The sequence below is a fragment of the Narcine bancroftii genome, chromosome 2, assembly GCF_036971445.1.
Source record: "Narcine bancroftii isolate sNarBan1 chromosome 2, sNarBan1.hap1, whole genome shotgun sequence".
Classification (NCBI taxonomy): Eukaryota; Metazoa; Chordata; class Chondrichthyes; order Torpediniformes; family Narcinidae; genus Narcine; species Narcine bancroftii.
The window spans coordinates 15664265-15679539 of NC_091470.1; the positions used below are offsets into that span (position 1 = coordinate 15664265).

The following is a 15275-nucleotide window of genomic DNA, read 5'->3' on the forward strand; positions in this document are numbered from 1 at the left end:
ATATAAGGTGGAGAAGAACATAATGAAGACAAAACAGAAATATTATGAATTAGGGGGAAAAAACGCACAAAATTCTAGCATGGCAGCTTAAGACAGAACAAGCTAAGAAAATGGTATTGGCATCAAGGAAAAATAGAGGAACAAAATAAATTAACAGAGCCATTTGGAATAGTAGAAATACAAGAGATAATAAAAAAATTACCAAATAATAAGACACCAGGAGAGGATGGATTCCCAATAGAATTCTATAAAACATTTAAAGACTTATTAATTCCGCCCCTCCTGGAAGTAATCAACCAGATTGATAAAACACAAAGCTTACCAGATTCATGTAAAACAGCAATAATTACAGTAATACTAAAGCAAGGGAAAGATCCACTCACACCAGCGTCATATAGACCAATATCTTTACTTAACACAGATTATAAGATAATAGCTAAACTATTAGCAAACAGATTAGCAGAGTATGTACCGAAAATGGTAAATCTAGACCAAACTGGATTTATCAAAAAAAGACGCACAACAGACAATATTTGTAAATTTATTAACTTAATTCATGCAGTAGAAGGGAATAAAGCACCAACAGTAGCAGTTGCTTTAGACGCAGAGAAGGCCTTTGACAGAGTAGAATGGAATTATTTGTTCAAAGTATTGCAAAAATTCAGTTTACCGGAGAAGTATATTAATTGGATTAAAGCATTATATAAGGGACTATTAGCGAAAGTGACAGTAAATGGACATGTATCAAAGCAATTTAACTTAAGCAGGTCAACACGGCAGGGATGCCCACTATCACCTTTATTGTTTGTGTTACCTATAGAACCACTAGCAGAATTGATAAGAACAGAAAATAATATAAAAGGAATAAAAATAAAAGACAAGGAATATAAAATCAGTTTATTTGCGGATGATGTTATAGTATTCTTAACAGAACCAGAACTATCAATAAAAGAATTATATAAGAAATTGAAGGAATATGGAGAAGTGTCGGGTTACAAGATCAAAGTAAATAAAAGTGAAGCAATGCCTATGAATAATGCGGATTTCTCAAAATTTAAGAAGGAATCACCATTTAGATGGCAAATGCAAGCAATAAGATACCTAGGTGTACAAATAAACAAAAATCTCGGCCAACTATATAAACTCAATTATTATCCACTAATGAAAAAATTACAGGACAATTTAGAGCATTGGAAAGATTTACCACTAACACTAATAGGAAGGATAAACTGTATTAAAATGAACATTTTTCCAAGGATATTATACCTATTTCAGGCATTGCCAATACAACTGACAGAGAAATTCTTCAAGGAGTTAAAGAAAATAATAAGGAAATTTTTATGGAAAGGGGGGAAACCGGGGATAGCACTAGATAAATTAACAGAATGGTATAAACAAGGAGGGTTACAACTGCCAAACTTTAAAAATTATTATAGAGCCGGACAATTAAGATACCTATCAGATTTTTATCAAACAAGGGAAAAGCCAAATTGGACTAGATTAGAATTAGATAAAATAGGGGAAAAGATACCTGAACACATATTATATAAATGGGATGAAAAATTGGTACAACATAGAAGTTCTCCAGTATTACATCATCTCAATATTTGGAAGAAGATTCATGTAGAAAGAAATAAAACAAATTATCAATTACCAAAACTAATATTGACGCAAAACAAGTTACTCCCTTTTACAATAGATATCCTTTCCTTTAGAGAATGGGAGAAAAAAGGGATTAAAAGAATAGAAAATTGTTTTTCAGGAAATAGATTCTTATCCTTTGAACAAATGAAAGATAAATACAATATAACTCAAGATACAGCGCTGGCATATTACCAATTGAGATCCTACTTGAAGGATAAATTAGGAAGCAGTTTGAGTTTGCCAGAGGGAAGTAACTTTGAATATGTGATTACAGATACAATGATAATCAAAAGATTTATAACAAATATGTATATTAAACTGCAAGAAAAGGAGAATGAGGAAACAAATGGTAAGACTAAACAAAAATGGGAACAAGATTTAAATATAAAGATAAAAAAGGAAACATGGGAGAAGTTATGCTCTGGAACGATGAGAAATACAATAAATACGAGGTTATGTATGATACAATATAACTGGATACACAGGCTATACATTACACCTCAAAAGTTAAATAAATGGGACCCAACAGTATCTGATAGATGTTTTCGATGTAAAAAAGAAATGGGAACAACAATTCATGCAATCTGGACATGTGAGAAAGTAGAAAAATTTTGGGAAGATCTAAATCAGATATTAAATAAAATAACAGAAAACAATATACCAAAGAATCCAGAAATCTTCCTCCTAAGTAACATAAAAAACAAAGAATTTGGAATTGATTTGGAGGATGCACAAAAAAGATTTGTTAAGATAGCTCTAGCCGTAGCAAAAAAATATATTATGTCAACCTGGAAATTGGAAGATAATTTGAAAATACAACAATGGTATATAGAAATGAATAAATGTATTCCATTAGAAAAAATAACATATAGTTTAAGAAATAATATTGAAATATTTGAACAAATATGGGAGCCTTACATTAAACACAATAGCGAAAACCTACCGGGGACAATCACTTCCTAAGTTAACGGAAGGAAAAGGAAATGAAAAGAATGGACTCAGTGGAATTTCTGGTGTATTTTTATTGAATGACAACATTGTCTGACTGGTTTAATGTATCCTAGATTTTATACTTTAAATGGACGGGAGGGGGGAGGTAGGGAGGGTGGGATGGGGGGGCGGGGGGAGAAAATGGCACTGTATATGTGTGAAAAGGAAAAAGTGTGTACCATGGTTAATGTGATTTATGGTGTGAAAAATAAAAAAAATTTAAAAAAAAAAGACTGAATAAACAAAGATGCCAGATTCCATTCAAGAATTAATCGAAGCAACTTTTAAATGGCAGCAGAAAAAATGCTGCTCAAGAAATTCGCCGAGCTGTGTGAACATGTCGAAGGCAGATTGGGAAGGTTTGAACTTGACCAGCTTTTACCTGTCAAGGTAGGTAGTGTCAGAGGTGAAGCGGACCCAGACTAAAAGGGTGAACAGTGTCGCCAGGTTGAAGCGGGGAGGAAAGATGATGTCATGGTGATGTCTTTTGCGTGCGACATAAGTGCGGGAATTTTAAAATTAACCGACAGCAACGATCTTGGCAATGGTCAGGATACATTCGGCTCTCACCGTGTCTTGCAACTGGGGTGGTCACAAGGTCTGTGAGCTCCTAATACTTAGGGCATTGAAAGAACTGAGGCTGGCCATTGAATTCGGGGACTGCGCTTTTGAATGGAGCAAAACCCAGGTAATGACAAAGTTGAAAAGCCTCCGTATATAAAAAAAAATCATGCATCCTAACGGCAGGAGTGGCAGAGGGTGTCTGTACTGGCCCTATTTGGACCTGTGCCATGATGCTCTTGGGAGCATCATGGAAGATCCAGCTTCCCTTGAGCCCATTCCTGCTGTATCTCCCACTGCCAGCAGCAGTGCTGATGCAGGAGACATTAGTGGCTTGGAGACGGATGCCATCATTAGAACTGATCAAGCTGCAGGTCATGATCAGCCAGGTAAAAAAACTATTTTGGTTTGTGATTACCATTGTTCTCATGTGTCTTGAGCGTTTGCTCATAAGGACCCATCTTGCTAATGTTGTTCTCTCGGAAGCAAGCCGCAGCCCAAAAAGTAGAAACTAACTGAGGCACAGGTCATTGCAAAGGAGATGAAGGATCTGTTGCTTTCATTGGGCAATGAGGAGGTGGAGAGGGAATGCCTTTGTCTGGAAAGGCAGAGGGAACATAAGGAGTGGATTTCCCTCATGGCTGCCCCTGTACAACAGTGCCCTGCATCAAACTCCTGCACCTCAGGACAGTGCACCTGTATCCCAGAGGCACCATTACTATTCTCCGCCACATGACAACATCAGCTTCGCTCAGACAGATGAAGCATATCAGTCATCTTGTCCACCTTTCTCCAGCTGCTGGAGTGATTTAAAATTAATCCACACTGATTTGTGGCTTACGACTTTTGAACATTGTAATAGGTGTCTTCTTATAAATAGTCATTTCCAGTTGTTCTTTCACTCTATTACTGTTCTTTACATGTTTTAAATGCACTACATATTTCTGACCTGTACCATAAACATTTACTAAAAGATGTTACTTGTGGGTTTATTTGCTTATGTTTACAGAATGGACATAATAGCTTCACAGATCGCCTGGTGACTGTCTGCTTGTGCACCCTGATAAGCAATTGTTCAGGCTCAGGAAGATCGGGTAGCTCAGTGTTCCACTCTGGCAAGAAGTGTTCCTTGTTGAGTTCATATATATTGTGTAATATACAACAGGCAACAACCATGTTTGTACAAAGTCACTTGGGCAGGCGCCTTCAGTGTCCTTTTGAGAAATCTGAAAGCATTCTCTACCATCATTTTTGCTGAGCTCAAATGATGGTTAAAGTTTTGCTGCCATTGATCGAGTGTGTGGTGGTTAGTGAACCCATTCATCAGCCACTTCATTAACAGTTCTGGATTTCTGTGGGCAAAGCAATATAGATTTATAAGTATTTTATGCAACCTCTGAAATCACAATCTGTTCACTAATGTTTTCTAGTGTCTGCTATACAATAACAGGATAGAACCAGACCCTTGAACTTGTCATAAGTTTCATTTGAAGTAGAGGCAGTCAAACCATTCCTTCAGCTTAACATATAAACATCCTATATGGTTACATGTGACAATAAAAACACAATTTATTGTGTGATCCACACAAACATTACAGTGCACTGGGGTATATAAACTTACTTAACGTGGGACAAGGTGCCCGCCTTGATCTTCAGCCTTTTTGTAGATGGGTGAGTTGGCTAAAACTCGAAAATCATGCGTGTGGCCAGTCCAACCCACCAACACATCTGTGAAGCTGGAAAAACAAAGGAATGATTAGATTGGCATATAAAACATGCTCATTGATCAAGGTAGATCATTTTAACTCAGGCTAAGATTCTTGCCAGTCGTGGTCAACAACAGCTTGAAGAACAATAGACTGCCACCCTTTCCGATTGTAGTAGGCTTGTGCATCATCAAAGGGGACAACGATGGCCATCGATGGTGCCAGTGCACATTGGATACCCCTGTCCTGCAAATCCGTTCATTGTCTCCTGGTGACGTGCACCACTTGGCAGTTCAATAAAACGTTTAGAAAGGGCCCTCCTCAATGCTCCGGTAACCTGACATACCAATGCAAACACTATGGCGAACTGACACCAAAAATACAACTGATGGATTGATATTCACATGGGGTAACATACCACCACAAAACAAGAGTGCAAGTCTTGCGCCTCAGATAAGACTCAGAGTTCCAAGACAAAGTCGAGTGTTCTGAGACATAAGAAAGTGACTCCGCCACTAATCTTCATCAAAATTGTTGAGGACATTACCCCAGAACATGGGCCCCTGTGGTTTCTCTCCTCCACATTCTTCTATCAGATACCAGCCCAATTTGAGTCTGAAGAACCAGTTCTCATTTTATGGCACCTAAGATCCGTGTAGCTTTTTGGCTCAAACTGCTCCATGTTTCTCTTCAAATTCTCGAACATTTTTCCGATTCCACAAACACGTTCATACAATTGCGAGATTGCATGCTTAATAAAGTTGATTATGATGCTTGCGTTCCAAGATTGCACAGAATGTACATTGCTAGCATACACATCCGCTGTTGCACCATCATTATTGTGTACAGAGCAATGTTACTTCCCGTCGTGTGTTTTACATCATACTGGACACTGATGCTGCTGTGCTACACAGCCTGACTCTTCTGCTCTGGAAGCCAACTTTTGTTTAAAAGGACTGACTGACCCAGATTTTCTTCTGTGTGGACAAGCAAGCCAGCTTCCAGATTCGGGTTGCATATACAGCAGTAATGCAGCTTTTCAGTATATAAAGGGTATTAGTCATCCTGGAGTTGTTGGGGTGGGGGGGAAGAAAATGGCTTCTTGGTCCTCTGAATTGTAGATGCTGCTTTATTGAGTCAGTGACCTGAACTGGGCAGGCTGCGTGACTAGTAGCAAGCAGCGACTGGTGGACAATTTTAGCATCTAGTTTGCAAGAAGTCTTTATCTGTTAAATCTTTGAAAAATTATTTGTATGTAGTACTGTTTTTGTCAAGCAGCTTTTGTAAAATCACTGTGGTCTTGAGAATGTTATCTCATTTTAATTCGTTAAAGCAACAATAAAATGCACCTGATACATTATTTGTGAATGAAACTGGTTTCACCTCTTGATGGTCAAATGGCCCGTTAATCATGAGTTAATCCAGCTTCTCAAAGAAAAGTCACTTATTGGAAACTGTCAAGGATGGTGTTTTACTTTGGGACCATACACTTGCATTCTCCAGTGCAGAATATTAACTTGTACAATACCTGGGAAAAGCAGATACTGATAACTCTGGCCAGGTGAGTTTTGAATGCTTAAGATGCATTATGTGGATATTTCCACACTGCATTTAAACTTGTTTGTTGAGAAAGATGAATTTTAAAAGGTTGAAAAGTGATATAGGGGCTGTCCTGGATTTTCCTTTATTAGGAAATTTGTTTATCTCTGTTCATCTTTTATTATTCACTCCACTGATCTGTTGCAAATCCAGATACCTTGGGGGGTGGGGGTGGGGGGGGGGGGGTGGAAATTAAAGGGAAACTTCCAAAGAATTTTGGTATCACTGATTTTGGGTAGTTAGTTTAATATCTGTTGCCAAAAAAGAATAATTTTAACTCTTTAATCCCTTTTATTTTACTTGTAGCCTAAACTCTACAGATCAGTGATTGAAGACGTAATTAATGATGTGCGGGAACAGTTCCTTGATGAAGGAGTAGATGAGCAAGTTCTTATAGAATTAAAAACGGTAGGTATTTATTTAAAACTCCATGCCAGTTTTCAGGCAGAACTAATTAGAACGTTTTATTTCATTTACATTTTGATGATCTCTTCTTTCAGCTTAGGAGCATTGTTTTGACATGAGTATTTTTGGCACACAATAATCCTAACATATGAAATTAAATCTCTATATTTTGTCTCTTTTTTTGCTGGTTAGGTTTTAGGCTAATGATACAAACCTTTCACAATTATTGATGAACGATCGATTTTCTTTGCTGTTGCAATGACTTTCATTCAAGCTGATTTGTAACTTGATTAAGAAAATTATTTCATTTTTAGATATTTGCTTGTCTATGTTATGTTGTGAAAGGAGCCTTTGCATATTTTTCCACGTGGTTCTTGGCCTTGACAAACCACAAATAGCTGTCAAAAGGTTCATGTTCTCTATCGTTTGCTCATCCATTGCAACCAATGCACTTTCCTCTTTCATTGGGCAAAAGTTGCAACTTCAGCTTCTTCACTTCTCGTCATCCAGGGGCCCACTCTCTCCCAGGGAAATTGACTTCTATTACTTTCAATTTAGCATGTTGCATTGGAGAGACCAAACACATTTTGAAGGACCCCCAAGATTCAAAACACCTCTCACTCGAATTCTGCACCCCATTTTAATCTCTCTGCATTGCCTCATAAACTCTAAGCACAGCTCTTCACCTTTCGAACAGGCACGTTGCAGACTCTTGAGTTTAGCATCTTAATTCAGCAGTGATGATTCTGCTAGTCCCATTTGCACCTTTCTTGTCTGCACGTTATCTCTTCAGCACCGGGTTTCCTAAACAATTTAGCTCATGGAACCCTTTTAGTGGAAATGGTGGAACCCTAATCTTCATGAACGGTTTGTGGAAGTACAGGGCTCCCTTGTTGCAATCAAGAGAAACACCCTAGCAAGTCACAATAAGAATGAGATAAATTTTAAAAAAAAGGTTGAAATGAGTATGATTTGGGAATTAATCTTTTTACTTTTCAATTTAAATAATGTGTGATGAAAAAGTGGAATCCTTTTTATATTTATTCTCAAAAAACTTGTTTAGATTTTATTTTGCCTCCAAAAGTTCTGTATTACTAAGAAATTGTAATATTTATTAATTTTTAGTATTTTTCAGATTTTTTGAGCTAAGTATGATTAAAAAGAAATGTGCCACTGGTATATATATATATAAAAAAAAGAATAGTAAGAAAGTAAATAAATTTACCATTCTCCAAGTTGAAATTATTTGTTGCCTCTAAATTACATTTAATGGGTGGAATGAAATTGTTTCTAGCCATCACAGATCTTCTTAATGTTGGGCACAATATTAGATAGTTGTATCTTTATGTAAGGAGCGACATCAAGTCGATTTTGTTTTTTTGTGTTGCATAATATGAAAATCTGCTTTCATAACATAACATAACATAACAATTACAGCACGGAAACAGGCCATTAGGCCCTTCTAGTCCGCACCGAACCAAACACCCCTTTCTAGTCCCACCTCCCTGCACAATGCCCATAACCCTCCATCTTCTTCTCATCCATAGACCTGTCCAACCTTTTCTTAAATAATACAATTGACTCCGCCGCCACTATTTCTCCCGGAAGATGATTCCACACAGCTACCACTCTCTGAGTAAAGAAGTTCCCCCTCATGTTACCTCTAAACCTCTGCCCCTTAATTCTTAACTCATGTCCTCTTGTTTTAATCTTTCCTCCTCTTAACGGAAATAGTCTATCCACATCCACTCTGTCTATCCCTTTCATAATCTTAAATACTTCTATCAAATCCCCTCTCAACCTTCTACGCTCCAAAGAATAAAGACCTAATCTGTCCAATCTCTCCCTATACTCTAGATGCTTAAACCCAGGTAACATTCTGGTAAACCTTCTCTGCACTCTCTCCACTCTGTTTATATCCTTCCTATAATTAGGCGACCAGAACTGCACACAGAACTCCAAATTAGGCCTCACCAACGTCTTATACAATCTCAACATCACCTCCCAACTCCTATATTCCATGCAATGATTGATAAAGGCCAGCATACTAAAAGCCTTCTTCACCACCCTATTCACGTGAGTTTCTACCTTCAGGGAACGATGTACCGTCACTCCTAAATCTTTCTGCTCTTCTGTATTCCTCAATGCTCTCCCATTTACCACGTATGTCCTATTCTGATTCTTCTTACCAAAATGAAGCACCTCACACTTATCAGCATTAAATTCCATCTGCCATTTTTCAGCCCACTTTTCTAAGCAGCCCAAATCCCTCTGCAATCCTTGAAAACCTTCTTCATTATCCACTATTCCACCTATCTTAGTATCGTCTGCATATTTACTAATCCAATTCACCACCCCATCATCTAGATCGTTAATGTATATAACGAACAACAATGGGCCCAATAAAGATCCTTGAGGCACACCACTGGTCACCGGCCTCCAACCTGACAGACAATTATCCACTACCACTCTCTGGCCTCTCCCTTTCAGCCAATGTTCAATCCATTTGACTATCTTAAAATTTATACCTAAAGACTGCACCTTCCTAACTAACCTTCCATGTGGTACCTTATCGAAGGCCTTACTGAAGTCCATATAGACAACATCCACTGCGCTACCCTCATCCACATTCCTAGTCACCTCTTCAAAAAATTCAATCAGATTGGTCAAACATGACCTTCCTCCCACAAATCCATGTTGAGTGCTCCTGATCAGACCCTGTCTATCCAGATGTTTATAAGTACTATCTCTAAGAATTTTCTCCATTAATTTACCTACCACAGATGTCAAACTTACAGGCCGATAGTTGCCAGGCTTCCTCCTTGAACCCTTTTTAAATAACGGAACCACATGCGCAATGCGCCAATCCTCCGGCACTATCCCCATATCTAATGACATTTGGAAAATTACCGCCAGAGCCTCTGCTATTTCCTCCTTCACTTCTCTCAATGTCCTGGGGAAGATCCCGTCTGGTCCCGGAGACTTATCCACCTTTATATTCTTCAAAAGCCTTAAAACTACACCTTTTGTACTCTCTATATTCCCCATATTTACCCAATTTGCTTTTTTTATCTCACATCTCCCAATATCCTTCTCCTTAGTGAATACCGAAGAAAAGAAACTGTTCAATATCTCCCCCATTTCTCTAGGCTCCATACACAGTTTTCCGCTCTGATTTTCTAAGGGACCAATTTTGTCTCTAGCTTTCCTCTTACCATTAACATATTTGTAGAACTCTTTTGGATTAGTTTTCACCCTGCTTGCCATAGTTTTCTCGTACCTTCTTTTAGCTTTCCTAATTCCTCTCTTAAGATTCCTCTTACATTCAATGTATCTTTCAAACATCTCCTTAACTCCATGCTTCTTATATCTAATGTACGCCTCCCTTTTTCTTCGAACCAAGTTTCCAATATTCCTTGAAAACCACGGCTCTCTCAAACCTTTTGCCCCTCCTTTTAACCTAACAGGAACATAAAGCTTTTGCACTCTCAAAATCTGATCTTTAAAAGACTTCCATCTCTCTACTACATCCTGCCCATAAAACAAATTGTCCCAATGCACACCCTGCAAGTCCTTTCGCATCTCCTCAAATCTAGCTTTTCCCCAATCAAAAACCTCAATCCTTGGCCCTGATTTCTCTCTTTCCATAATGACATTGAAGCTGATGGCATTATGATCACTGGACCCGAAGTGCTCGCCAACACTAACCTCCGTCACTTGACCCATCCCATTTGCCAACAGTAGATCTAACACTGCTCCTTCTCTGGTCGGCACCTCTACATATTGTTGTAAAAAAACTATCTTGCACACATTTCACAAACTCTAACCCATCCAGTCCTTTCACAGAATGTGTTTCCCAATCTATATGTGGAAAATTAAAATCTCCCATAATTACAACCCTGTGCTTATCACAAATATCTACTATCTCCCTACAGATTTGCTCCTCTAGGTCTCGGGCCCCTCCGGGTGGTCTATAATACACCCCTACAAGTGTAACCTCTCCTTTCCTACTCCTCAGTTCCACCCAAATAGCCTCTGTGGACGAGCCCTCTAATCTATCCTTCCTAGGCACCGCTGTAATAGTTTCCCTGACAAGCAATGCAACCCCACCTCCTCTTGCCCCTCCGACTCTATCACACCTAAAACAACGAAACCCAGGGATATTCAGCTGCCAATCACATCCCTCTTGCAACCATGTCTCACTAATCGCTACCACATCATACTTCCAAGTATCAATCCACACCTTCAGCTCATCCACCTTTTTTACAATACTCCTGGCATTAAAATATATGAATTTCAGAGATTTCCCAATTTTTAATCCCTGTTTTCCCTCATCTTTAATAACAACATTGAAAAGACGTAGAAAATGGTAATAGGGAATGCAGAGCAGAGCAGACAGAATGTTACCACATAAAACACATTGTTTATTCCCGGCTGAAGTGAATTCAACCGACAAATAATTGTCATCATACTTCCATTTCTTGATGACGTAATTTTTCAGATACAGGCTTATTTCAAAGATTCTTCGTGAAAAAACACTGACACTTCAGTGTGCTCTTCAGAGGAATGATCCTGTCTCTTTAGTTTCCTTTTTAATTCCATGAACCATGGGTTAAAACATGTGTGAAAATAAGGAAAAACTATCAAGATATTGTTCATAATATTGCACATTTAAACTAATTACAATAATCACACAAAAAGAAACATCACCACTATAAACTTATCACAATGCAGAATGTCAACGTGGAATATCATTAAAATATAGCCAGCTCCTTCGCTAGCTTCGCGCCAGTGCATGAAGAATTTGGATTTCATTTGTTAAAAATGATGCGCTAAGCGTCGTCTGCGCTGTTGATGCCTCATCGCACCTTTTTTTTCTGGAGGAGAGGGTTCAGTTTGCTGCCGTCCCAAATAAGTTTGGATTCCTTAAGAAACAAATTGAATGAAGGGCAGAAGAAATAAGTATTTTTTTTTTTAAAAAACAGGTATCATATTACTTTTATATTTTTGAATTTTACTCCCTGCCACTTTTTCTACAGAACCCTTACTCTTTTCCACAGAACCCCAGGGTTCCAAGGAACCCAGTTTGGGAAAGCCTTCTTTAGCATATATACTCCTTGATGCATTCCCTTCTGTTCTCTCCTTCCCTTCCTCCCTTTTCTGCTTAAAATGTGCTTTTCATAACCTTTTCAGTTATGAAAATGTTTGGGCAGAGCTCAGGAATTCTTGTCAACCTCATTGGTTATTTCTTGGGCGACTGTTTTCTTAGGTTCCGTTTCTTTTGCTGAAACTTCCATGCTAGATTTTCCTTTTTGTTTCAGCTCTGGGAGAACAAACTGATGCAATCGAAGGCCGTGGATGGTTTCCACTCAGAGGAGCAACAGATTTTAATTCAGGCACAGCAGCAACAACAACAACAACAACAACAACAACAGCACCACCACCACCACCAACAAAGCCAACAACAGAGCCAACAACAGAGCCAACAACAACAGCAGACACAGCAAGTGCTCACCATCCCTGCTAATTCGGGTAAGGAAACCGTTTGATGTGGGGTGTTGGATGTTAAAATTTTGGGGAACGTTGCAGTGCAAAAAAACATCAAAGGTGCACGATGTGAGTTTCATTAAGTCGAGAAGGCATGGCCTCTTGTCATTTCCCCCTTTTAGTTTTTGGGCTGCTCTCATGTCACATGAGACTCGGCTGGTATTTTTCCCAACTCTCTGGTAGATTGTTGGTTGACGTTCCATTCCGGGGACCTGAGCGGTTGATCTAGACTCGCTTCCTCAACGCTGTGCTCGAGTTCTGCATTGTTTAATGAAACATTAAATTAAAGCCCTGCCTGCTTTCTCAGTTGGTTTTAAAGGCCCTTTGCCTCTATTTGGATGTGTTCTGTTCTGACCAACATTTACTCTTCAAACAAGGTCTGGAAAAAAATAACTGTTTTGTCATTATTGCTTAGCCATTCAGGGATTTGTTCTGCACAGATTGGGTCCCCATATTTCGTTTATCACAGCCACACTTCACAAACTGCGAGGTGCTTTAGAAGATCCTGAGGTCAAGATGGAGGTTCTACATATGCAAGTTTTCTCATACTGTGTGCAAATAATTTTAAAACATTCTGCATGCATGTCTCTGCAGTTGATCTGTTCTATGAAAGTTTAATGAAGTACTGTAATCTTGTTATTTTTTCTTGCTTTTCCCTTGTGAGAACCAGCCTAAATTATTGACAATTATGGCAATAAGGCAAGGTTAAAAAAAAAAGTGTTAATCATTTCAATATCATTGCCATCAGGTCAGTTGCTGGTTTTATTTGGCTCTTAGTTTAACTTCGCATCAAAGTTGACCATCAACCTTATCAAGTCAATTTCCCCTCAAGGGAATTAAAATTAAGCACTTGCTTAAAATTATAGAGCAGTGATCTCAGGAAGTGAAAAAAAAAAATTCACTGTAGTTATTCTTGGGCAATGTCGCTGTTACATCGTCTGTCCTTTTGTTTATACTAGTTATTTTTCAACCTTTTCTTAGCTATCAACTCCCCCTGCCCCACCCCCCAGGACTCAGCTTAAAATTCATTGACCCCCCCCCCTTCCCGATGAAGCAAAGTTTGGTTTCTTCTGTACTTCTCTCCTACCGACTGCATAAAAAGCATTAAAAAATTTAATGTTACGTGAGATGAAAAGGAAACAAAGCTTTTACTTAAATGCGCTTCCCCCCCCACCCCGAAATGTGGGAGGTGGCCATTGGGTTCCTGTTAAGAATGGCTAGTTTATATTGTACAGGTATACGCTGCTTAACGTCCACAATATGTTCTGTGAAATTGGGCGTTATGCAATATGGACATGTGAACCATAGACTATATTGCTGTATATACTTAGCAAAGCTATGTGGGATACTGAACTTGCACTAAATTAAGCTGTTTGGTATTTTTTCGCTTTTTAAACTCTTATGTAAACACTTTCTTTACCCATATCTCATACAATTTAACAAGGAGGATCTCGATCCTCCACATCACTGTTCTCCACTTCCTCATAGTGTCCACTGGAAGGGATTCAGGTCAAATAACCTCCACTGATGAATGGTCACTCTGTAATGCCTGAAGGACCTAGCTGAGGCTTTTTTTTGGGGGGGAGTTGGCTTCTTCAAGAATATGTCCTGTGTTTTTTGCCTAGTTCGAATTTTCTTTTCTTCATAAATTTATTTATATTGTTACGAGCCCAGCAACAATAGACATTCACCAAGACGAGTGACTTTCAAAACAAAAGTTATTTTTAATCAACTTCAAACATGAAAATAGAATCAAACTTTAACTTAACTCTACACTTAACTCACCCAAATAATCCCCTTCTAATTCTAAGCACACGTGTATATAATGCGTGTGTAAATTTAAGAAAAGTTTTTTGGTTTACAGTTCTCACTTCTTCCAAGTTCTCTGGTTGCTGGCAATCACCATACTGTGCACAGAATTTAACAGAGTGTATAAAGTTCACCAGGCTTTGGTGCTTGAAAGATAAATGTTTACCGCTCAGGAAGGTTCTTGTAAGGTTTGCAGAGAGAGATTTGTTGTTCCAGGACTTTCACACTGAGGTACCACCATTAGTCACCTCAATGTCTCGCTGATGAAACTTGCCCCACCAGGGTTTTTCAGATGGTAACCTCTTTCTTTCAGGTTATGATAGAGCCCCTTCTGTTCCTCTTGTTCCAAGAGAAACATTAGACAGATAGCACTTCCAGCCATCCACTGCTTTTGGAACTTTTCATCAGTTCTTCCTGGATTGCACTGTTCAGTGTCCCACACACACACACTGACTGAGAGAGCTTGTCTTCTAACTCTCTCTCTCTCTCTCTCCCCCCCCCCAACTGAAAGTCCAAAGAGAGCATGTGACTCATGTCTTGCAAAACCCCCACCTTCTCCAGCAAACAACAGGAGTTCTTTCTTCTCAAGTTGTTAAGTAAACAATCCAGAATTGACCTTTCTGTGAGCACTTTGCAGAAAGGGTACTGTAAAATAACATGACTCCAACAAGACAATGGTCAAGCATTTTATGATGTCCGTTCAATTAACATGTACTTGTGAAAGGTGCTTCCATTCTCCAGAGAACTTGCAATGTGAATTCTTCAGTCTTTCAAATAAGATCTGTTTTAAAATGTGTGTATGTACGTGACCAACTCTAAATCTTATAAATTCTCCACAAATATTAATATTGTTACACCTCCCTTTCTTTAAAGGAATTTTAACTCTGGGTTAAAATTCAGTAATAACTAAACTGTCTTTAAAACCTCTAAAAATTTAACATCTTGATAGACAGTCCACTATTATATTATTTAAACCTCTGATATGAACAATTTACAAATTATATTCTTGTATTA

The 15275-nt window shown here is 38.5% G+C and overlaps 1 protein-coding gene and 1 long non-coding RNA gene across 9 annotated transcripts in view; one reads left to right on the forward strand and one right to left on the reverse strand.

The window, feature by feature from the left end:
* gtf2a1 (general transcription factor IIA, 1) overlaps window positions 1-15275 on the forward strand; it is a 97799-nt gene that overhangs the window by 24331 nt on the left and 58193 nt on the right. For all 8 annotated transcript variants that reach the window (XM_069915984.1, XM_069915978.1, XM_069915979.1 and 5 more), the window contains exons 2-3: window positions 6807-6908; window positions 12227-12437. In XM_069915984.1, the coding sequence (XP_069772085.1) occupies window positions 6807-6908; window positions 12227-12437 (313 nt within the window). The remainder of the gene's footprint in view (window positions 1-6806; window positions 6909-12226; window positions 12438-15275) is intronic.
* Window positions 2544-5663, reverse strand: LOC138752253 (uncharacterized). Its single transcript, XR_011350448.1, has 3 exons — window positions 5449-5663; window positions 4817-4931; window positions 2544-4547 (listed from the first exon to the last, which is right to left on the reverse strand). It is a non-coding gene; the product is annotated as an uncharacterized lncRNA (long non-coding RNA).